Source organism: Rattus rattus, chromosome 11, assembly GCF_011064425.1.
Source record: "Rattus rattus isolate New Zealand chromosome 11, Rrattus_CSIRO_v1, whole genome shotgun sequence".
NCBI classification, from domain to species: domain Eukaryota; kingdom Metazoa; phylum Chordata; class Mammalia; order Rodentia; family Muridae; genus Rattus; species Rattus rattus.
Genome location: NC_046164.1, coordinates 97,319,091 through 97,345,555, shown reverse-complemented (window position 1 = coordinate 97,345,555; position 26,465 = coordinate 97,319,091). Strand labels below are relative to the sequence as shown.

At 37.4% G+C, this 26,465-nt stretch overlaps 1 protein-coding gene across 3 annotated transcripts in view; it reads right to left on the bottom strand.

The window, feature by feature from the left end:
* Nucleotides 1–26,465, bottom strand: part of Rtn4 (reticulon 4) — a 46,804-nt gene that overhangs the window by 11,194 nt on the left and 9,145 nt on the right. Inside the window, exons 2-3 of one of the 3 annotated variants that reach the window (XM_032916246.1) lie at nt 23,509–23,565; nt 20,299–22,650 (exon numbers count right to left, since the gene is read on the bottom strand). In XM_032916246.1, the coding sequence (XP_032772137.1) occupies nt 20,299–22,650; nt 23,509–23,565 (2,409 nt within the window). Of the gene's footprint in view, nt 1–10,200; nt 10,436–20,298; nt 22,651–23,508; nt 23,566–26,465 lie in introns of those variants that run through there. The other 2 variants (XM_032916248.1, XM_032916249.1) reach the window with 2 other exon arrangements.

Genomic DNA, 26,465 nt, shown 5'->3' with positions numbered 1-26,465 from the left:
CTACTTTCTTATAAAACCCAGGGATAGCATCACCCAAATGGTCTGGGTACTCTCCCATGAATCACTAATTAAGAAATGCTCTACAGACAATGTTGTAGAAGCAGTTCCTCAGTTGAGGTTCTCTCCTCTCAGATGACTCTAGCTTTTGTTAAGCTGACATATATACCAGCATAGATGCCTACATTTACTTACCTACCAATGACAGGGCAGCTAATACATTTAACAAGAACTCAGAGCAGAAAAGTATAATTAGGTTTTTTTTTTTTTCTTTCTTTTTTTTTTTTTTTTTTTCGGAGCTGGGGACCGAACCCAGGGCCTTGTGCTTGCTAGGCAAGCGCTCTACCACTGAGCCAAATCCCCAACCTATAATTGAGTTTTTAAACAGTCACTTTTCATGTGCTGGTGAATGAATTGAGAATGCGCATACCACAGCACATGTGTGGAAATCAGGAGATACTTGGGAGTATCTCCTGACTACTGATACTTGGGAGTCAGTTCTTTCTTTATACCATGTGGGTTCCAGGGACTGAATTCAGGATGTCAGACTTGGTGCCAAGCTATCTCGCTTGGTGCCCACTGAGCTATCTCACTGTTCCATCAAGTTTTTGAAAATACCTTTTAAAAGTAGTATGAATTTGATTAAACTAGTATACATATAATGAAACAGTGGTCTGCAAAGAAAGTAAGATGCCTATAATGATACTGGAATACAGAGTATTAAAAGAATCATGAGAGGGCTGGAGAAATGGCTTAGTGGTTAAGAGAACTGACTGCTCTTCCAGAGTTTCGGGTTCAATTCCTAGCAACCACATGGTAGCTCGCAACCATTTGTAATGGGATCTGATACTCTCTTCTGGAGGATCTGAATATACAGCTACAGTGTATTCACATAAATAAAATAAATAAATCTTTAAAAAAGGGGGGGGAATCATGAGAACAAGGCCAGTCTTGGGCTACAACAGTGAATTTGAGACCAGTTTGGGATACATATAGCAAGACCCTATCTCTATAAAACAAACAAACCAAACAAAAACATGTCTAACCATGAAGTCTGAAAAAAAAAAAAAACCTACTAAATAATATATTTACTTCTTTAATATTGGGATTATAAGTCTTACCTGTTTCTTTATGCATTTTTTGTGCTATTTGAAACTACCTCATTCTAGTGGCAACCACAATTTATAATCACAAAATACTGCCTTAATCCCTATTTGATACCATTAAAAGACAGTAATTGGAGTGGTACAGTAGGATTTCTACTATAAGAACACCACCACGAATTGGGGAAGCAACTCAGTTGATACAGTGCTTGCTGGGTAAGCACAGGATCTAAGTTCAATTCCAAACACAGAAAGGCCAGCACAATGGCAAACACTTGTAATCCTCATGTCAGGAAAGCAGAGAGGTAGATTCTAGGGCTCACTGGCCAAACAGCCTACTCATATGTCAGCTCCAGGCCAAGAAGAGATCCTATCTCTGAACTACCACTCAAGACTGCCTTAGAGCCTCCATATCCACATGCTAGTGTGTACAGGGACATACACACTCATACACATAAAAAAGAATGCTACCTGATAATTTAGTAAATGATCAGATGCAATAAGATCTTATCAGTACAAGACTTTAAAAAAATCATACATGAAATACATACTGGAAATCATACATGAAAGAAAGTTCACAGATACCACATGAAAACTCATGACTATCTCAAAGCAAACACCACGAAGGTCAAGTTGAGGTAAGTCCTAGGAGTGCTGTAGTCGAGATGCTCATGAGACCATTCGGGAAGTACAGGCAGGAAGTAAGACACAGTGGTAATCACATACAGGGCAGAATACATTTTCCAAAGCACTGTGACAAGTACTAAAAGATTTTCAATCTCATTTTGTAAAGAGGTTGTCAGTGAAGCTGCAAGGAGGAAAAACACAAATTTCTAGCAAAAACTTATCTAATTCATACTTGTCAAAAGTACTTTAGTTTCATATACTCTTTATGTTGGTTTTACTTTTTTAAAATTGGGAAGATTAAATTTACCCAAGAACAGTGATTCTTCATGGGAAAAAAGGAAATAAAAATCCCAAGAGGGCTGGAGATGGCTCAGTGGTTAAGAGCACGGACTGCTCTTCCAGAAGTCGTGAGTTCAATTCTCAGCAACCACTTGGTGGCTCACAGCCATCGGTAATGGGATCTGATGCCCTATTACAGTCTGTCTAAACAGCTACGGTGTACACATAAACAAAATAAATCTTAAAAAAAAAAACCAAGAAATATATATCTACATGCCTCTGATCAGAGCCTTATATCATTAGTTAATTTAGAAATTTGCTCAATTCGGATCCCCAAATCAGGCAAAGACATCAGTAGATAACTACAGATCAACATCCCATATGAATCCAGAGCAGTAATTTCACTATAATACTAACAAGTCAAAATCCTGCAATGCATACAGATTACTTCATAGCTTAGTAGGATCTGCTCTGAGAATGCAAGGTTAGTGCAGCATATGAACAACAACCCACAGATTCACCGTAAGAACAAAACAGGAATAAGACACACCACAATAGTTGCAGAAAAAGCATCTGATGAGGTCCAACATTATTTTATGGTTAACAGTCAACAAAACAGCAAGAAAAAAATTATCCTCAAACTGATCAAAAATACAATCTACAAAATCACAGTGAACATTCTTCATGGTGCAAGACTGGCATCTTCCCACTTAAAACTAGTAATAAGATAAGGGTAACCTTTCTTTGACACTTCACACCCATAAATACCCTGGAAGTTTATGACCAGAATTTGGGCAATGAATATGACTGGACAAAAAGAAATTAAGGTATTTGTAGCTAATATGAACTTACAATTAGAATTTCCTAAGGAAGCCACAAAACAGCAATTCCCAAGCAAGTCTAGTGTCGCTGTGAATACAACATCATGCAAAGCCAACTGCAGTCTGAACAAACTTTCAAAACCACTCTGTTAACATCACAGACAAAGAATATAATTCCTAGGAACATAGCTGAAAACAAACGAAGTAAACTGAAAACTTAAGAGTTTAATGACTAAATTAAACAGAAAGATAGCCCAGTCTTGGATGACATGTAGCATTCCTCTAATTAGTCCCAAGTGCAAATCCCATCAAAACAAAAACCCAGCTGTGTCTCCAACAGAAACTGAGGAGACAGCTGAAAAAAAAATCATCTGGATTAGCCAAAACAATCCTGGGAAACAATAAGGAAGTTAGAGGGATCACATTTCTCCTCTACAAAATTGCCTACAAAACTTTTAATAACAAGAGGATGTCAAGCTAAAGGCCAGTTGGAGCTATGTGGTAAGACTCTGTCTCAAAGAAAACAAAACATAAGCCAGAACCTACAGTCACACCTATGGTTACACAGGAACATAAATGAAATACAATCAACTTTTACTTTTGTGGTCAGGTGAGTCTGACAACTAATCTATTAAGGCTCTTCAATAATGCTACTGGACAACTGGATGTCCACCAGCAGGAGAATGTCACTGGAGTCCCTAGATGCCCACATTTTATATTACATGAAAGGTTAACTTATGGGGTAGAGAGATGGCTCAGCCATTGATGGTTCCCAAATCTCTTGAACTTCAGTTCCAGAGGATCCGATCCCTTTAGCCTCCGTAGCTATCTGCATTCATGACAAATAGACTACTAAAAATAACAAAACATTGTTTTAAACTAACTCAAAATAGAATAAAAATCTAAAGTTAGGAGTTAAAACGCTTTTAGGTGGTTGGCAAGATGGTTCAGTGGGAGCCTGGGGGCACCTGCCACCAAGCTTGATGATAAAGCATTTTATCTCCTAGACCTACATGGTAGAAGGCAAGAACTTAGCCCTATAAGCTGCCTTCTGACCTCTATACACACTCCTACACATGCGCACATGAGGGGGAGCTTTTAAAAATAACAATTCTTTTAAAAGAAAAAAGTAGGTGTAGGTTGTCAAGACTTTGTATCTTTTGTTTCTTAAAGTATGGTATTAGCATAAACACAAGAGAAAAGCAAACATACTGAGCAAACATATATACTTCTAATATAATATTTTATGTTTCAAAGGACATAATGAAGAAGGTGAAGATAATCTACAAAATGGGAGAAAACACAAAGTAAATAAGGGATAAGTAGATAAGGGATGCTAGAGAGAAGGCTCCTTTAGAAACACGCAGTTTGATTTCCATTGCCCCACTGTGACTCATAACAATGTATAACTGAAGCTCAGGGGACCCAGCCCCTCTACCAGCCACTGTGGGCACTAGGCAGACACATGACACACACACTTAGGCAGGCAGCACACTCACATGCAGGAAATTCTTATCAAAGTATCAGACAAAGGATGTTTTTATAAGGAACTCTTTAACTCTTATATATAAAATGTTCGTGGAACACCCCTTTTAAAGATCCAAGATAAACTGAACAATGATTTCCCCCTTTCAACTATTGGAAATGCATATGCCAAGCAATTTAAATAAAATACCTATAATTTAGGGGAAAAAAAGAATTTATCTCCCTGCAGTTTTATCTTTGTTTTCAAATTTTAAAAATGTAGAACACTTTTCGATTATTCCATATAGTGTACTTTACCTAACTAAAATTGAAATTTAAGGGAGCCCAGTTTTTCTTTCACTGACTCAGTGCAAAGAGCTGCATACATTTGGTAATCACAGGTTGTCATCTGTTGTAGCTAAAAATAGTGCTAGACCAAATGCCTTACATGCACAAGTCATCCTGTTACATTTTCCTTAAATGAAATACGCATTTAAGTTAGCCTGAAGTCAGGTTTCGATTTTAAAGCCGTATTTAAAAACAACTTTTTTAAAAAAAATAATAATAAAGAATAGTGAGTTCCTACTATTCACTACATTTGACTTACTAATAATTAAAACCATGACTTATTTAGGTCATAAATCTTTCAATACAAACAGGGCTGACAAAGTGATACAGTGGGTAAAAAGGCACAAGTTGGATGACCTGAGTCTGATACCTGGGACCCATAGGACCCATGGATGTCATCCTCCGATCTTCATACACACGGCAACATGGGGAGCCCACACACTTACACATAAAAAAATTTTAATGTGGGGATGGGGGGCATCAATACAAAAATGGAATAGAAAATATCCCTAACTTCACATTTCCAATTTCTCTAAACCATGGTGTAATTTTCCATTCATAGCAAAAGCTATAGATTTAATACCATTTTAAGTTAAAGTTAAGTATTTTTAATATGTATCTATCTACGTACTCCTAAACATGCCTCGCACAAAACATGACAACTTTTAGTTATAAAAATTAGTTATAAAGGTCTGCATATGTGGAGTACATGCATGTTCCTCATATTTTTTACAGAAAAATCTCAATTTTGCAAAGTCTGTAGTCTGAAAGGAGACATTCCCAAATTTGTTTCAATATTCTCACTTTCAGGTATGCAAGGCTCTGTTAATGCTTCATGGCTTTTCATATTTGAGTTGGTTTACATTTATACAAAATAAACAAGGTGGTGGTGCTACATATAAGAAAAGCCAACACGTTATTATTTTAGTGCCTATCACACCTCTCACAAGCATACGAAGTAAATGTAAAAGCCATTAAACAGATCACACACACACACACACACACACACACACACACACACACACACACACAGCACCTTATATACACAGTTTAAGTCAACCGTGGCTATAATAAAGCAGAGAAGAATAATTTGGTCTCAGAACATAGCTCCAAGAATTCAAACAACACCAAAATTAAATTCAACACCTGTAAGCCCAAATTCTACCAACAGAGATGAGATTAAGTTAAAAAAAAAAAAAGTAAAGAGAATTCTATTCACTGTTTAAACATTCTTCCTACAGTAAAGTATGTAATCCAGTCCTTAAGAGAAATGATACCAGACTCAGTAGAAGTCTCAGGAGATTTAATCTTTTAACAGTACTAAGCTACTAACCACACCTACCTTTTCCCACAGTTGATATAATAAGACTATTGCTCTTTTTTTCTTAAGAGTGAGAACCAGGCGCTGGAGAGATGGCTCAGTGGTTGAGAGCACTGACTGCTCTTCCTGAGGTCCTGAGTTCAAATCCCAGCAACCACATGGTGGCGCACAGCCATCTGTAATGAGATCTGATGCTTTCTTCTGGTGTGTCTGAAGACAGCTACAGTATACTTATATATAATAAAGAAATCTTAAAAACAAAACAAAAAAAAAAAAAAAACAAAAAAAAAACAAAAAGCCATTCTCTATTTTCTACAATACAGTCCCGCTACTTACAAAAAAAAAAAAAAATCTAGAAAAAGACAATGAATGAATGCCCAAGTTTCAGTGAGCTTTAGCTCAATTTAGAATTAAAAGCAGGTATTTTCCTAAGATTAGCAGTTCTTAAAATTGGTTAATGACAAACTCAGCCTAACTCCTCCCTAGGCTCAAGGGAAGGCTAGCATTTCAGGCACCTGGGCAGGCCCTTTGCTCCTCCCCGCTTAGCAGCAGCACATACATCTACACCTCATCCACTTCAAGCTTTCACAGAAGTTGAAATGACTTCCAGACAAGACTAGGAAGCCCTATACGAGTTCACAAGGGAAGACTGCACCAGATAAAGAGTCTTGAAGCATAATCAACTGAATTTTAATGCTACTGAAACTTCTCACGAAGGTCATCTAAAGCAGTTGAACTTCCCAATCTACAAAAGCACTAGCAAAAATAGGCAATATTATACTTTCTCCTAAAATCTGACAGTCTGTAATCACTTTTTCTTCATCCTAAACAGCTTCTCTACAACCAGTCTTCTCTTGGTGAAACCACGCCCTCCTGCTCCTTCTACTGCTGTTAGAGCTAACTTCCCCTGGTACTACACTAATGCAGGCTCGGAGCTACTGGCTTTGCTTCCCTATCTTCAGCTTTTTAAGAAGATACCCTCACTTTGCATTTGTTGTATATTCTTTATCACTGCTTGGCATTTCCATCACTTCAAAGTGTCTGGAACTCAATTTGGCCTTCAAAATGAAATCTGATGCTAAGCACAGTTGTTCATTGCGATTGTGACTTCATATAGTCCTGCAACCTATGAGAAGTATCAAATATTTCTTCACTTATTGTTCTTAAATCTGTTACTTCCTTTTCATTCCCACTTCAGATGAGGTTCTGGGTGTTCTTTTGTAAAAACCGGGCATAACTACAGCCATCCCAAACTCAGGCTTCTAGGTTCTCCTCCAGCTTAGACTACACCACAGATGGCCTTCTGAACCAGTCATCAGTTATTACTACCTACTTAAAACATCAAACCAACACAACCTGGCCCAGAACATCTTGTCATAAAACCCCAGAGAACCTCAAAACTGGAGCCCTATACAAACTTAGAGGAAGTTTCTTACCTAGTCAAAATCAAAGCATATTAGAACTGAAGTGTGAGCCCTAGATTGTTTTCCAAATCTGCCCAGTGATAAAATGACGACACCAGATTGCCAGACCCTATAAACTTGCTTTGACAGAATCACAGGAATCATTTATTTTTTTTGTGAACCACAGAGAAGCTTCAGGAAATCTGACCTAGACCTTCTAACCTTCTGTCATCTTTGATCCTACAAATCTATCTTTCAACTATTATCCTATACAATCTACTCTATCCAAAATATTCTAGTCACTGTCTTGGTCCTATCTTCTTAGTGCTTACAAAGCAGTGTGATTAGAAAGGAAGGAAAAACTACAGGGATGGGAAGAGAACAGAGCCCAACAGAGCCACTCACCTGGTGAAGCCTCTTACCAACTAAGAATCAAGAATTCCAACAAAATTAACATTTGCAAATTCTTAGGAATCTCAACGGAAGCCCCGCTTACAAACAAAAGGGCATGTCCTAATTCCTGGTGCAACTCTAAACTCCTGAGTTTATCTTATTAGGTTTGAGCCCATCCAAGGAACTATGAGTCTATAATCTCATGTATAGAAAAAGTTTCTGAGCAATCCTTTGAAATGTACCTTGAGAGCCACAAAAATGCTATGCTGCTGCTAATTCCAATTCTTTGAGAACTGTGAGCACAGTATATTATATCTTCTTCCCAGGCACCTCTTTGTCTTTAATCTTTTCTTCCTACCGTATGGTCTAAATTTCTTTCCTGTACTGTCTGAAAAAGAACCTGCGGGCTGACCTGGGTTACAGTGTGGAGTTGTCTCTGCTGCTGACAGTCCCATCATTCTTCCACCCACCTGACCTAGACTCACAAGTCTTCCATCCTTCCTTCATCTTAATCTAAGTTTTCCATATAACCTCAATAATGAAATATTATAGATTTCATTTGTCAAAATATTCTGCCAATAAACAGAAAATAGTAAGACTGTAACAATACCAATTACAATACTGTTCTTTACCAAAACGACTAGATATCTAATAAGCAAAAACAAAATCACCCAAACAGCAAAAACATTTAAAACTTCACCAAAACAAAAGCAAAGCCAAACACGAAATCAGAGTTCTATTTGTTACTGGTGACAGATTTGGGAAGGGAGTCTGGGAGGACAATGCAGGTATGGGGGACCAGGCCTAAGTCTATATATTTTAAGTTTACCCAGACACCTCAGGATAGGTTCCTTCTTCTAGGTTCCTCACTTTTTCAAAGTAAGGAAAAACTCATTCGCCTCAAGCATCTCAGTGATTTCCAATTTAAATCTTACTATATATGATCTTTAGCATTAGCAGCTGATACAGAAAAACACTAAAATATAACAACACCTAGATATGGAAAAAAATAAAGTTGGTCTGACTTACTGAAACAAGCACTAAAAACAAAATGCATTAAAAAGTAACAGCCGACCAGATTTACAAACAAATAAAGCAAGGCTCAGCAGAGAGATTCAAGAGTGATTCTCAGTTTGTTTAAGAGCCTTTAATAGTTAAATCTCTGATAAAAGGTAGATTCTACTGCATCTTAATCTCTTGTCTTTATATCCCTGCATTATCTTAGTAAGTAAGAGCTTAATATTTTAATACTAGACAATTGAAGTTGTTCACACTAAGACTTGAAAGTTGCAGAATGGGCCTACTGTGGCTTTTCACCCACTTTATTATATTTATATTTGGTAAGTATCTTTCTACTTACCAAAAACTAGCATATTGATTCACTTCACCTTTAACATTTAGGACTAAGCTAAAGAAAAGGCCTTTTTATAATAAAGCTCACAGCTTTTCCCCTTTATGTTGAATAAAAGACCTTTAACAGAGACTCATTTGAATTCAATGTTAAACTTACCTTTCCCCTACATTTTTCTTGGTTGGTTTTGGTTTTGTTTTTAAAGCAGGTCATTGCTGCAGAAATGCTTTTAGCATTATCCCTGTGTTAATAACAAAAGAATAGCCAGGAAAACAAAACCAAACCCTTTGAGTGATATGCTTATTTGGGCCACTTAAGAACAAGTCTAACAATTTTTAAGACAACGTATTCTAGGCAGTCAGATACATGACTCGTTGCTGTTCTCTTTCTCTCTCATATTAAATAGCAGTTGTCAAGCAACATAATAAAATGCTGTTAAAATAATTCAAGTCGATATTTTACTACTACTTTGCAGGTTTAAATTCTTACACAATGAGCCACAGAGACTTTAAAGGATCTGAATTTTCAAGAGGAGGAAGGGGATCAAGATCACTGATTTGTTATTATAAGGACAAAGGTTAGTACTTTAAATTTAGATATGCATTTAAAACTATGAAATACAGAAAAGTTAAAAAGCATTCAAATAAGGACTTCAAAGATTCCCATTTGATTTTCAAAGATAGCAATGCAATTCTGCTACCTACAAATCTATGGACAAATTTCAGGCACACCAGCTGAGATTTATTTAAAATCGTCGTGAAATGCCATCAGACTACAGAGATAGTTATACATTCTTCACACCAAAGCGGCCAACAAATGAGAGAGATGTTAATCCTATACCAATTTCAACACACAGGATTAGAAAAGAAACACAACAGACAGGTCTAAAATGACTAAACCAAACACCACTGAAACAGAATATGACATCTTTTCTGTACACAACCAACTGTAAAAACACCGGAGGCAGCTGTTTTGCTTTAATCTTAAGCATTTCATGCTCACAGGCTTCACCTTCAATCCTGAGTATATCTAAACTGCAAAGCTTACCCACGAACTCTTAGTGGTTACATAAAAGAACGAGTGAAAGACATACCCTTGTCCTTCCAATGTTTCTTCTGTCCGTCCATTTCTTGCCACGATCTGCCCTCCAGCAGCAATTACAAATTATGCATACCAACAGAAACGCTGTAAACTGCAAAATTCTCCCTGAGACATGAAACACCCGCTTCCCCAGACTAAGCCTGCAGTCCCCGCTGCACAACTGCAGCAGGGCTGGAGTCACCTGATGTCTTCGGGGTGTGGAGCAAGCTGACGCAGTACAATCTGTAACTAGGCTACTAATACTCAGACATTAATGCTTTCCTTCTATCTGATTATTGTCCTATCCGTTTGATGCTGTGCATGCCAAATGGAGCTGCCTTTGCAGGGAAGGGGACAGCTACCAAAAAAAACCAAAACCAAAAAACCAGCTACCAAAGAAAGGGAAAGACTTCCAACAGAGCCAACCACTAAATATACCTAAACACACAGACTGAATCTGCACCAGACTTCTCTTCTCTTTCTTGAGGGACAGTTCAATTGTGCTTCTGTGTTTTCAGTTTCACTTGAAACTCTAAAATCAACAGTTAACCCACAAGACAGAAATGGACTAATCCAAATGGGTTAATAACTTCAGTTTCAAGGTTGCAAACTTCCCTTTTTTTTCTGGATTTACTGAGCTTAAAGCGCTCATACTTTGTATCCTGGAAAGTATGATCAGGAAAAAAAAATCAATGTATTTATTTATGTTTATTAAATTAATTACTTCAGTGGAGAAATTTTCAGTTTCAGTCACCTAAGCTTTTTTTTTCTTTACATTTCTAAAAATCTAGATTCCTCCAAATATATTTATCACCTGCTCCAATTCAATCTTTTAGTAAATACTCAACTACCTACCACTGCAATAGATCTTTGGTTGGGGGAGAAATAGTCAGGTGCTAATAACTATATCATTTGCCCCCATGAAAACGGCATAATTTAATAACCATAAAAAACAAATGGCTACAGAATTTCTCATTTTTCAAGTTTATTAAACTTGCAGTCATTCCAGTGTAGACTGTCTTTCTAATGTTCTACAACTGTTTTTACCTGATGCTAAATTTGCCTAAGCAGAAAAGGAAATGCATAGTGGCAATTCAATCAGCTAAACTATTTTTAAATACATGTGGCATACTAAGATACAATGTATATAATCAATGCATAGAAGTGCATGCATCTCATGTCTGTAACCACACTGAAATGGGGACATTGTTCTGAAATTTGCTGTGTGTGGACTGCAAAACCTTGAGAAATCCTTAAGTGTTCATTCAGAATGCCAATTACTCATTTTCTATGTTTCTCTTGCTTAATTATAAATAAAAGCAATTTTAAAAGAATTTTAAAGTATTTTCAGTTCAAGAACTAATATTTAACTTTACTTGCTTGAGACCTTGGATGATATAATTGTTCTGAGAACACTGTCTCCACCATATTACATCAAGGATGAAAATGTGTGACTGCTTCACATAACAGTTTAACATCCAAAACTGTTCAGTAAATACAGAATACTTCCATGCCAATATTTTTAAGCTCTTTCAAACTGACAAGGACAGGGAAGCGTAGCTAACTTGTAAAGTGTATGCCTAGCAGGCTCAAGGCATGGGTTCTAATCTGAGCTCCACTAGAACAAAATCAGAAGACAGTAAATAGTTATCTTCAAGTTACATATTTTCTAAGATCAAAGTATTCAGCATATATGTAACTTACATATTTATAATACTTGACTTGTATGCTAAATTTTAAGGCGCCAAGAATGTGTGTGTAATAATCCACTCACATGAATGTTAAGTGTACTTTTCATACTCTAAGCTTATATCTAAGAAAGCAAATTGGAAGCCTTTAAATTCAGAAGTTTTTCAACCTTCAGAATGATACTTAGTTCTTTAGGTTTAGTTATTACAATTTAAGCTAAGTACAGAGAAAACTACCTTTTATGGGTACCCGCTGACATTTTCACCCACTTTTTTCTCAGTGTTTTAAAACTGCAGTTTTTAAGTTATTTTTTAATCTGAAAAGCAAACCAGCAAAGCTTATGAGTACATAACTTATGGGTCATATTTTTTTCATCAAACTTCATCTAAATTAATTTAAATACCAATCTTTTTTTTTTTTCCTTTTTTCTTTTTTTCAGAGCTGGGGACCGAACCCAGGGCCTTGCGCTTACTAGGCAAGCGCTCTACCACTGAGCTAAATCCCCAACCCCAATACCAATCTTTAAAAATACAATTCTTTCAAGGCTAGTCCTCAAATAATACACATGCAACCTAACTTGCAGCACGATGCTCGGTTATTTGGTGTAGTAGTCTATTCTCTCTTTTAAAAGTACAGGATGCCAAAGGAAGAGTCACAGATCAAGTTTCCATACATAATGCTTAAAAAATAAAACCAAAGACTTACAAGGTCTCTCCAATTCACTTCTGAAGAGTACAATGCTCTAAAATTACCTTTCAATCTCTCTCTTCCTTAGTCAAAACACTATGTTTTTTTTTACAATGCATGGTTAACTAATAAAAATATTATTAAATAAGTTCCTAATTAAAAAAAAAATCTCTGCAAGTGTTCATAAAAAACAAAACAAAGTAGCATGTGTGAGTATTTTTTTTAAATAAAGCTTACATCTATTTGGAAGGATTTAAGCACAAGAGAACTGTCTCAAAGCAAATGTGAAAGCCCAGAATGATACAGACCTTTAAACCAGCATTGGGAAAGCAGTCAGATAGCATTCTCTGAGTTCAAAGTCAGCTAACACTATATAAAAAGCTATGTAATTTTTGTTTCAAAAAAGAAAGAAAACCCTGATAGTTAAGTCCCCATGTCCCCCGCCTCTCTCAAGCTCCATTCCTCCCTCTCCTTTCTTTTACTTTTAATGCCAGCAAAACTTTTGGTTTCTTTTGCTTTTATCCTTCCTTTTTGTTTCTATACAATGTTTAAAGGCACAGGGAAATTTAAAAAAGAAAGAAAAGAAAGCAACCATTTACTTTGCTTGTATACTGTTTTGAGAAGTTACAATTTCTATGTCTACTAACATTGGACAGCCAGAATCTTTCATTAATATGAAACAGTGATAGCTACATAGCAGTCTTGAAACTAATTTTAGAATTCTAAGCACAAAGAGGTACAAAACTAGATGTTTTACTACTGAAAGACTTTAACAACCATAAACCCCACCATATGCTGTAATCTAATGCCCTCTATGGACTAAAAGTCAGTACTACAACAATGGGAAACTCAATATTCAAAAATGGAAAAGGATTTCAAATCTAGAAAATGAATAACATCCAAAATGACAAAAAAAAAAAGACTGAGCATTTTCAAAGCCTCTTAACATCACACAGCAATTTCAATATGTGAATATTAAAATCCAAGGAAGCTGAAAATGTTTCTCTAGCACCAGGAGGCTAGATCAGAATATGATGGGAACAAATACAACTTCGAGAAACCAAAAAATCAAAAAAAAAAAAAAAAAAAAAAATCAGAATTAAAAGTAAAAATAAAACGAGTATTTAAAAAAAAAAAAACAAAACAGGTTTTCCTTTGTGAAGTCAAACCGTCCACTGACATACCTCATTGAATGAGAGCAGATGAGTGCGCCTACACACACAGACAGACAGACAGGCACACACAGACCCAGACACTGACACAGACACAGACACAGACACAGACACAGACACACACAGTTAATGTTAAAGACCCAAAGTATTTCTAAACTTACAATTTAAAAGTTAAGTCATTAGGCCTTTTACTTTAACACGAACACATTAAGGAAATAAGTTTTGGGAATCTTCGGGGTCATTTCAGAATGCTTATAGCATAACTCAAGTATTTAATTCTGTACAAAAATGTCAAAATTCAAAATAGTTTATAAATTCATTTTTAAAATCACTGGCAAGTGTGAAATTTTGTGACCAACCACATTTATTCAGTATGATTAATTTCAAATATTCCATATGAATGGTTATCCATTACCAACACTAGATGGCACCAACACCCTAGTCTGCATTTGATTGCCTAAAGGACAATTGGGAAAGTAGGAAAGGTATTGTCAGTCATTCAAACAGTTGAATAGAATAGTTGCCTGGCACCAGGAGGCTAGATCATAATATGATGGGAATAACTGCAAAAATTCAGACAACCATAAATAAATCGGTACTAAGAATAAAATGATGAGTAGTTAAAAGAAACAGGCTTTCCTTTGTAAAAAGTCAAACTGTCCACTGACATGTAGCATAAAAATCTTAGGAAACAGAAGATTTTGCATCCTGCACATAAAAATAAGATCATAAAAATGAACAAAGGTTGAACAAGTAATTCATAAAAACTAAAGCACAAATGACCAATAAATGTTTGAAACCCTAGCTTTGGCAGTAATACACAGGAAGTTAATAAAAGGAATATAAATAAGAAAAGAAGTAGTCAAGAGAAAAAAAACCCTATTTTCAGATCTTCCAATTCTATATATCAGAGACCCTCAGGTCTCCACAAGAAGGCTTATAATCTGATAAACACCTTCTACAAAATGGTTAGGATTCAAAGTTAGCGCTAAAAAGAAAAAAGACACCAACAGACTGTCTACATACCATCAGAGGACACACTGAACAAGAAACAAGGGGAGCCAGGACCGGAGAAGAGCTCTTAATCCTAGCACTCGGGATGTATACATGGGAAAAAAACTCAAGGCCAATCTGGTTTACATAGGGAGGGTTCCAGCTTCCTCGCCAGAACTGCATAGAGACCCTGTTTCAAAATTTAAAACCCTTGGAATAAACCTAACAAAGAAAGTTAAAAACCTCTACCATGAAAACCTTTAAGACACTAAAAATAAAACTGAAGTAGTGGGGCTGGAGAGACGGCTGAATGATTAACACTTGGATCATAATGCTGTTTCCAGAATCAACATGATAGCTGACAACCATCTTTAACTCCAGTTCCAGCACATTCAATCCACTCTGACCTCCCTGGCACCAGGTACTCATCTGATGCATACATACAGGCAATACAGGCAAACACTCATACACATAAAACCAATCTGAAGAACCCAAGTAGTTGGGCAGACCTGTGGAGGATTTTCTTGATTTGATCATTTGAGATGGGAAGACTCACCTTAAACCTGGATTATTTGACGGTGGAAAGAAGATCCAACCTAAATCTTGACCAGCCCACATAAAAAGGACATCAAGAAGGAAGCTTTTGCATCTTGCCTACTTATCCTCAGTCTTCCTGGCAAGTTCATCTATCCCATGACTAAGGCACTCCTCTGCTGGTGTTAGAATCTACTTCTGTGAAGTTCCAACATAGACTCAAGACCAGTGGTTCTAAAGGAATTATCTAGAACCCTTGCACAAGACAGAGATGGCTATGACTTTCAGTCTTATAATCAGATCCTTGACCTTTCTTTCAAGATATAGCCATTGTTGGACCACAGCCTGTAAAGCTACTCTTACAAAAACTCTCTCTCTCTCTCTCTCTCTCTCTCTCTCTCTCTCTCTCTCTGTGTGTGTGTGTGTGTGTGTGTGTGTGTGTGTGTGTGTGTGTGTGTGTGTGTGTGTGTGTGTCTGCCAGTTTTTTGGTCTCCCCAACTCTCAAAGAAATATAGTATAGTATTTCAACCATGCCAAAGCAATTAGAAGTACCTGCTTTTAATAGATGCTTATTTTAATTAGGAAAATTATCAAGCAGAAAAATCTTATCTAATTCCATTCCTTTTACAGAAAAGGAAGTCAACATCTAGATAGATTGTGAGAAAGACTAGAATTCAAATCATTCAAATTATACAAACACTTCCTGTGAACTTTATGGACTATACACATTTGTTGTTTTGTTTTCTCCAAGACAGGGTTTCCAGGTTTGGCTGTCCTGGAACTCACAATGTAGACCATTGTTACATGCAAATTATACTCTATTCCCCCAGTGAGAATGGACATAGCAGCTAATGCTAATTTAAAAACGATTGAACCAGCTGGGCAGTAGTAGTGCAACCTAGCACTCAGGAGTTGGAGAAAGGTGGATTTCTGAAAATTTGAGGATAGCTTGGTCTACAGAGCAAGTTCCAGGACAGCCAGGGCTACATAGAGAAACTGTCTCAAAAAAACCAAAAAGACATGGGAATGCTAATTATTTGATCACTGCATAGTTATCAAATTATCTCATCGTACCCTAAACATATTTGTAGATTTTTTGTTAAAAACAATTATCATTCAATTTAGAGTTTTTAAAAATGGGCAGGAATGATGGCTCAGAAGATAAAGCACCTTCCACACAAGCACAAGAGCCAGGTTGCATCTTAGAACTACAAAAAGCCAGGTGGGCACAGTGACCCATCTGTAATACCAGCACATGGGAAGCGGAGATAGGGTCCCTAGAACAGACTAGCTAGCCATCCGTAAGATCTGCCTCAATTTAAGTGGTTGCAGATGATTCCCAATATCAACCTCAGGGGTACACACATACTCTGTCTCTTTTTCCACACACATTAAGAGAAAAGGGTTGAGCTCAAGTCATAAATGATTTTTCTTGAAGATATTGTTTCCTCCTTAAAAATCAACACCAACTCATTCTTCAGCATTTTCATCTAGCCTCCAAAGGCACTGCTGCTCTTTAATCCTTTTAATTCCAAACTAGGAGGCTACAGACACTAGGTTTCCCTAAGAACATATGAAAATCAGACTTTTGGGAGATAGCATGAAGGTGGAAGGTGATTTCACAGGTATTTCAATACTGCTCACATGCCTACTTCTTAACCTTATCTCACTGCACTATCCTGCGGCTCTGTGCTTCACTGCATGCCTAGTTTCCCCTACAGCACATTAACTTGCAGCTTGAAATCTCCTATTGATTCTGAGCCATCTCTTCCAAGCCTTCATTTTTATTTTACTTTTTTTTTTTTACAAAGCATTACTTCTTTCGCCTCCCTTTCATTAAAACCTGCCTCTTCCTTGCATTGCTTTCTCTGTGGTGATTCTAAAAAAAAAAAAAAAAAAAAATCAAGGCTGCTTACTCTGCCATATTTGAACAACTGGAGACAGGGTGTGTCAAGTACTCTCTGCTATCTAATGCTGCTTCCAGACCCAGACCATCATTTCAGAAGCCTGGCTTCGTCACACATCTTCTCTTTTCTTGCTGCTATTCTCCTTATCAGTTACTCAAATGCCTTTACCAAAGACTCTTATCCTTTTGTTTGTTTTTATGCCTTGAGGGGTGTGTGTGTGTGTGTGTGTGTGTGTGTGTGTGTGTTTTAATTTAAGCACATCATATAGAGACCACAGGTCTTACTGAGACAGGATCTCTTCGCTCAACCCTGAGCTTGCTGACTCAGGTAGTCTAGCTAGCCAGCCTGCCCCAGGGATTCCACTTTCTGCCTTCAGTGTGCTGTGCCTGCAAGCTTTTTTTATGTGGGTACTAGGGATCTGAACTCTGGCCACATGCTTTTATCAAGAGATGTATGTATCCACTGAACCATCTTCCCAGTCCCTTGTCCTTTACCATAATCTCTACCTGAAGTCCTGTCAATGCATATACAATACAGACACTTCTTGGCCTCAGCAACTTTCTTAATGGCCAAACCTTGGGTCACTGAACGGCTTTTGTTGAAGAATTCTAAACTCAATACCCAACACATACATCTTACTATGTTTCTTACAACATTCTAAGAGTCACATTTTTCTTCCTACCACTTTTGGTTCTTAGACCTAACCTGCACCTAGAATTCACTTGATTTACTTTCTTTCTTTCAATTTCCTATTCACTTCAGTCTGGATGCCAGCCCATCATTTTAATAACTTCAAACTACTGAATTCCTATTATCCTCAACTCTCCTGGCTCACTTCCACTGGCCCATGTAATAAAACACAACTACCTCAAATAAAACCAGTGGCCTTCTCTGATCCCATATCCAGGCTATTTAGCACACTGAAAGTCACTGAGCAGAGCATGCTGTCACAAGGCCCTGAGTAAGCTCTTAACACACTGCCCTTGCTTCCTCTAGTTGGAACAATTTCATATTTACTTGCCAAATGTGTCTCAACTCATTCACGACATGCTCACATACTGCTTTAACATTAAGATCAACCAAGTCCTTCAGTTTCAGACACAAAACCCGCCCTAGCAGTATCAATACCCATCCATAGGTTTCTTTCTACTCACTACATGCAGCATTCTTCCTTCCTCTACAAAGCCGGTCCTTTCAACTGAACTCTGGAGTTTACCCCAGCATCTATGAACATTCTATCAGCACTTATCAACTGTTCTGACCTTCCTGCAGTGAGGTGGGGAGGGACATCCCTTCCTCAATTCCATTTTTTGCTGGCTAATATTTTTCTTCTTGTTAGCTGTTATCAGAATTTTGTCTGTACGGGTCCTGGTTCTACGCACTTACATCAGGCCCTTCCCTCCTTTTTCAATCCTTAACTCTTAATGTGTTAACCATTTATTTATCTTTGCATTCTGATTTTCCCTTGTTCCTATCTGTAACTTTAATTTTTAGCTCCAAGTTCATGGCAAATTACACATATAGCCAGACAAGTTGTTTCAAAGTTTCTTACATATGGTATCAATAATTTCTGTCTCAATATTAACATATTCAAATTGAATTTATCTTCTCCCAAACCCATTTTATTTTCTCATGTCTCCCCACCTTTGTTTCTCATGTTGCTAACTCATATTCATGGCAGGAACCCAGAATCTTAGCACTGTCTTTAACTTCTCTCCATGTCCTCCAAACAGGAAATCTCCATGCTTGATTCATTATCTGAATATTCAGAATCTCCCCTTAGAATTTCTATACTCGTCTGATGCTAGCTGTCTCTAATATATAAGTAAATACAACATAATTGCGACTAGAAAACACAGCTCACAGAATACCAAGTTTTAAAAAAGCATGCAAAACAAACATAGTAAATGTTGAGTCAGAAGTACAAATGAGGGCTGGAGAGATGGCTCGGTGATTAAGAACACTGGCTGCTCTTCCAGAGGATCTGAGTTCAATTCCCAGCAACCACATGGTAGCTCACAACTATCTATAAAAAGATCTGATGCCCTCTTCTGGCATGTAGGTATACTTGCAGACACTCCTATACTTAAAAAATACATAAACAGATAAATGAAAAGTATAAATAGATAATCTGAGATTTTCATAAATTGATAACATGTTTCAATAATTACTTTTCAGGAAAAAAAAATCTATACTTAGTATGTCTAACCTCATACCTCTCACTAGAAAAATAATATATTATATATAAATGCCAAAAGCAAGCTACAGAAATGGTCATCCTTCACAAATTTGGCTTGAAATCATATCTAAGATAAAAATAAACACATACGAAAATATTGCTTTAATATCCCTTGCTTGTCACAGTATCAGAAAACACTGAAAAAAAATGCATCATGGAAGATAATCTTACTAATTTTTTTCCTGGTTCCATGATGCAATAATTATGAAAAAGCCTACAACAAAGATAAATTATTGAATAGAAGTGGGGCAGGAGGGGTTGGGGATTTAGCTCAGTGGTAGAGCGCTTGCCTAGGAAGCGCAAGGCCCTGGGTTCGGTTCCCAGCTCCGAAAAAAAGAACCAAAAAAAAGAAAAAAAGAAAAAAAAAAAAGAAGTGGGGCAGGAAGAAACAGCAGACAACTTTTGTATTCTTGGTTTTTGCAATAACTTCATAATAATTCTACTCTGGGCTCCTGACTGTAGGTAGGACTATATTGCACTACCATACCTGGCTATAATCATTTTCCATTTTTATTATATTTTTGTGTATGAATGTTTCACCTGCACGCGCGTGTGTGTGTGTGTGTGTGTGTGTGTGTGTGTGTGTGTGTGTGTGTGAAGTATTTCTGATGCCCATAGAGGTTTAAAAAAAAGGCATCAGATCACTTAGAACTGGAGATATAGCCGGTTGTGAGAAACCATGTGGGCGCTAAGGAAGCGAACTTAGTTTTGTAGAGGGTACAAGAACAGCAAGTGCTCTTAACTACTGAGCCATCTTTCCAGTCCAAAAGAACTGAAACTGAAGATTCTCATCACGTGATACATTAGACCCCAGAAATGTTATGTCATAAAATGTTATCTGCATTCCATAGCAAGCCGAGAAGTTGGTGAGACAGTGCATAGATTATTACCTGAAGTTTTACTCAGCTCTGCTGACAATACAGCTGACAGGGATCTGTCCTCTTTCTCTGTGTCAGAAGGAAGTTTTTTCTCTGCTTCTTTCGTAAGTGATTTGGATTTAACTATGCTGCCCATTTCTGTCTGAGGTTCCAAAGCAGAGACATTTGAAGGCGATATGGATGCCTTAGATACACTGGACCTATTTTCGGAGAATTCATCTGAAACATGTACTTCATCTTTAGGATATATATTCTTGAAAGAAAGGTCACAGGGCAATTCTAAGCAAGGCAATGAATCTGCCCCGCTTTGGATATTAGCAATTTCACTTTTGTCGGATACTTCTAGATCAGTGTACTCCTTGGCTAATTTAGGAGAATCATCTTTAGCACTGACAAACGTGGGAAATTCATCTATTATCTCAATCGGAGATGAATCTGAAAATGTTTCACTTTCTTTTATTTTGTCTTCCTTAGAAGAAAGTAAGTCATCATTTGAATAAATTGCAGTATTAAACTCTTCCATTTGCAAAGAAATTTTCTCCTTTTTGGTCAATGTTGGAATGTCATTGGATGCAGCATCTTTTGTACTATGTAAACTGGGCTGAAAAGACTCTAAGTATGGCTTTCCTAGCTCCTGAGGGGAGGCGCTAAGTCCCTCCTGTTGGTGCTGGGCTACTGTCTCAGACACTTCAGTGAGACTCTCCTTCATGAGCATCACAGCCTCCTCTTGTGTTTGTGGGACTTCAGGAATCGAATCATCACTAAATAAGTCAACTGGTTCAGATTCAGGTGAGGAATCCTCCACTAGCTCAGCGTGTTCAGGCACCGACTTCTCGAATTTTGCTATTTCTGAATAATTAGAGAAATCTGGACTTTGCTCAGTGGAGAGCTTTGTTTCTTTAATTAAATCACACGCAATGGATATATAAGGAGCTTCTGTTTCCTGAACAGCTGCATTAAAACTTTCAGGCTCTTTTATTCCTTCCTTTGTTCCCAAAGCTTTTAGTGCTACGTTCATGGCTTCTTCATATGGTGGGGGATTCTCAGGCTCAAGCTTTATACTGTCATAACTAACTGGAGGAGGTGCTTCCAGTGGGGATACACTGGGCTGCACTACAGAAGCACCCGCGCTTGGAAGGAGAGAATTTAATGGTGCTTCCATAACAATATCAGGCAAAACTGGTGACGGAGTTGCTTCAGCTTCCTCAAATGATGGGCAAAGCTGTGCTGTGGGGTAAAGTGATTCTTGTATAGCTTCTGATGTTTGGACCAAGTCCACTTTTGTTTCATAAGCAATCTTTGTACCTGTGGCTTCATTCAGTTCACTTTCACATGCTTCCTGAACTAAATCTGGCGTCAGACCTTCAGGCATGTTTGACACTGCTGCCTCAGTCACCTTTGATAAGGTATCTGTTGTAACATAATCTGCCTCAGAATCCTGTATTGCTACAAGGAAAGGATTTGACGTTTTGGGGCTAGTCTTCTCTGTTATAATTTGGGCCTTCCTTTCTTCTATTTTTTTTTCATCTGTTTTATTTTCTGAAGTATGATCTTCTAACAAAGGGAAAGTGTTTGCTGTGGTGCTTTCGGTTGCTGAGGTAAAGGAAGCACAGGTAATATATGCTCTGGAGCTGTCCTTCACAGGTTCTGGGGTACTGGGGAAAGAAGCATCCTCATTTCTGCCTTCACTATCCTTCCCAAGACTTTTTTGCTCCAGGCTATCTTCCAAGCATTTTCTGTCCACTTTACTTTCCACATTAGCTCTAGCAGCCAGCACATCCCTACTTCCCTCATAAGTATCTTTCACTTCCCATGCTTGTTCAAATGGCTTAAAGTCTGCATACTCTTCCCTCACAGGTGCTACTACTGACATCTGCATTTCATTAAAAATGTCCATTGTCTTTTCTGGAGACACAACTCTGTCTTCTTTACCCACAGGTGATTCTTGTGGACTGTGAAGGGCTGCACTACAAACTAAATCCTCTTTGTCTTTACTGCTCACAATTACTTCTTCCTTAGTGTTTTCTACTAATATGGCTGACTCTCCTTTTGGGGAGCCATTAAAAGATGATCCCATTTCTGAATATTCTAATTCTGGAAACTCTGCTAAATCTCTATTTACAAATGGATTTGTTGCCCTCTCTGGCAACTCTTTAGAAGCTTCATTTAAAGTTTCTTCAATTGTTCCTTCTGAGGATGACACTGCTGATAAGTTACCAAGGTATCCATGTTCTTTAAAAGAAACAGTTGAGAGAGGAGATAGAGAAGGAAGAGAGGCAGCAGTTTCAAGCAGGACAGATGGGAAATCCTCTTGACCAGACGAAACAGTGTTACCTGGCTGCTCCATCAAATCCATAATTTTTTCTGTGGCCATGAATAGAAAGGAAAATTAGAGAATGCCAGTGTTCTCAGAGCTAATGCAAGTTTCATGACAGATTCATAAAAGTGTTAGTAAACACTTATTAAATGAAATATAAATAGCATTTAGTTAATAAATATACACAGGCTTGGATCATTACTGAAAATATGAACTATTGTCAATTTTAAAGAGTACATGGCTAATGTACAACATAGTTAATAATATCACACAGCCAAGTGAAGACTCACTACAAAGTAATTAAAAACTCTAAGATGATGGCTATGCTTTCAGCTAGACCTAACCTTGCAACAATGAATAATGTAATGATCATCACACTGTACCCTATAAGTACAGTTATTAATTTAAAGTACCCAAAGAAAAATAGTAATGTGCAGTTTCAGAGGCAGTTACCTACTAGCAGAGACATAAATCAAATCTGAGATAACCTAAGTTTTCCTGAAAACCTTTTTCTGGAAAAGGTTTACATAGTTTAAAGAGAAAGTAAGATTGATGACTTAGTACCCAGCTGCCTAGGCCAGACAGGTACTGGATTATCAAAGGCCAAGAGACAGGTATTCCTTTCCATGAAGGCCTGCGGCTATTACACAGGCAAACATTTGAGGAAAATTAATTCTTATGAAACTATAAACCAAGGGTCCAAGAATTCCTTATGGATTACAATTATGAATCAAATCCTGCCCATGCCTCCCTTGGATGTAACATACAAAATGTAAATTTAGTCTTTTTTTCCAGTAAAAACGACATTCTTGGACCAACATTGATTTCTGGTAAATCCAAAATACTCGGTTAACACTAGAGTGAGTTAGAATACACAGAGACAAAGGCTGGCAGAAAGAACTTGCCTGCAGAGGAGGGTATCACAGGCTCAGATGCAGCAGGAAGAGCAAAAAGGGTCTCATCTGAAAAACAAACAGAACATGGCCTCAGCAGAGATACAAGCAGGCTGGAGGAGTGAAGGCAAGAGACTAACCAAGGTAAGTTCATAATGAGTTAACCACATTTTTAGAGAAAAGGCTAAGTAAGGTAGAAAGGAAGTAGGAAATAGTAACTAATTCTCATGTATGACTAAATGTTAGTCATTTTTTAAGAGGCAATATAGCATGTTTATTTTGGGTTTTGACCAAAGCAGTTTTCTACACAGTATTATCACTTAATATATTGCATCCAAGTCTTGTCCTACTCCAATCAAAACTTTTACAGTTTTAATCTTTTAAAGATTAAATATGATAAAATTAATAACTATTTCATGCAATCATTTGATCCCAGCATATGTTCCATTTAAAAGACCACTTCCTGAGAATTACTTATTTTCTTTTACTTTCTTCTCTTTAGTGCATGGCAGCACTGCATAGCACTGAAGGTAAGTCCTATGTGCCACTGTCTAAGTGACACTCAATGGTGGGAATAGTTCCCCTTTAAATAAAAATTAAAAACAAACAAATTCAACAACAAAAACTAGTTTCACAACTAACATGAGGCACTTCTATAATTAAGCTCCAGTCTTTTCTACATAAAATACAGCAATGTTTGCACCCTGGCCACATTCCTATGTTGAATTTTTAAACCTCTGATATTAGATGTCCAGATAGAGCTTTGGGGAGGTGACCAGCCTGATACTGATCAGGACTAGGTCCTGAAAATGAGGCTTTGACCCAATGTGATTACTACCCTCATAAGAGGAGATACCAAACAGCATGCACAGAGAGCAAGCTACCAAGTAAGAGGTTGTGTTACAATAAAATAGACCTTGCTGACAAGTTGACTTGAATCTTCTCAATCTCTAGCATTGTGAGAAATGTCTGTTGTTTAAGCTACCCATTTTACATTGTGTACTGTCAACTCAAATAAACAATATACTATATATTACAGTGTTAACATTGCATATGATATATGGTATCTTTTGTACCTGTAGTTACAAGGTTCAGAAAACTAACAATCTTCTCTTTTATAGTAGGGAAAGGGGCTGGAGAGATGGCTCAGCCGTTAAAGGCTAGGCTCACAACCAAATATAGTAGGGAAAGATTCTAGCACAAGACTATTTGAAGTAATTCAAGGCATAACAGAAGACCCAATTTGAAAAGACACTTTTACCAGTAAATACAAGCTAGACAAGGCTGATTAAAACAGTAAAAGAGATGTATATAGCTAACAAAAATGTGGACTTGTCTTCCAAGTCCCCTTGAAAAACAGGGGACAGTTAATTTCATAATGCCAAACAAATTGTGACTAGATCCCCACAAGGCCCAATGAGATCTTTAGATGAGATAGATGGTAGAAAAAAACGGAAGTATGTTTAAGAAGGTCTCATAACCCAGCATGGCAGTGCATGCTTACAATCCTAACCTACTCATGAGAAGGGAGAATCACTTGAGTTCACACATTCAAGACCAAGTTCAACAGCATGGCTAGACACTGGTCACAAACAACAAGCATAGTCACAGCAAACTAAAAACAGTAAAGCCTATAACCTCTCATAACCTAAAAGAAGGATCAGTAGGAAAGAAACAGAAAACCAACAATGCCTTAGGAAATTTTCTACAGTGTACAACATGTACTAATCTTCTAAATGTTACGTGACTCTCCTAGCTTCATTTCTGCTGATAAAAAAAAATATCCTCACAGAAAGCAACTTGGGAGAGAAGGAATTCATTTTAACTTACAATTTCAGTCCATAATTGTCCAGAAATCACAGCAGGAACAGCTAGTCACATGACCCAGTAAAGAGCCAAAAAGAAACGATATGACACCTGCTTGCCCTTGGCTCCATTTCCCCACTCTTAGAAATTTCAGGGACCCCTACCCTAGGGAAGGTACAACCTACACTGGATTAGTTCCTTTCACATCAATTAACAATTGTACAGACACACCCACAAACCAATTTAAGCACTGTGGCTCTCTTCCCAGGTGACTATAGGTTGTGTCGAGCCAACAAAGACAACCATCACAGTGATACTAGATTTTAAAAGAAAAGAAGTTCTCGGCCTTAAGCCATTTTCCTTGAAACTCTTGGGCCATGAGAGCAAAGTGGTGGAAGAGGCAAACGCACAGGCTGAAGGGCAGCTCAAGAGAAGAAACATGAAGCAGAGGTCCAAGTACACTCGCTTGTGCACCCACGTGCCTGCAGAAGCAGAAGTAAGAAAGATGCTGAAGGCCAGAACACTGGTACAGTTGTTGGACTGCACGCTGCCGTTGGTAGTAAGTCTCAGTGGACCTGGAGTGTTATCTTGCCAACATCACATGGGAAACTGACTGCCTTTCTTACAACCCTCTGCCCCTGAACTAGTTCTGTTCTCACTTGGCCAAGTGTATCTTTGTGTACAATAAGTTCAGCAGTTAAAGAATCAAAAAAGGAAAAATGAAAAAAAAAAAGAAAAGAAAAAGGAAAAGAAAAAAAAAACAAATTTGGCTTCAAAAGGCAGAACCAATGTATTCAATTAGATGGAGCAATTTTAGTTAAGTCACTGATTCAAAAGCTACTGTTAAACTTAGAGACAAAATTAACTAACTTAAAATTGTGACAATTTTTTTCAAGAATCTCTTAAAACATATCTTATTTTTATCTAATACCAGAATTTTCCCCACAGAAAAACTTGATATTTAGCCAAGTAACCAAGGCATTTAAGTTGGTATATCAAATCACTAATTTAAAGAAAATCCTCATTATATAAACTTAGAATTCATCCAGGACTAATGACAAAGTAAGTTTTGTATTTTTAAACATGCTTCACAGGAGGGGATGCCTTCTGGGCCTTCAAGCAGTGGTGGACAACAGGTACAAAGGAATCCAAATCTCAGGTCT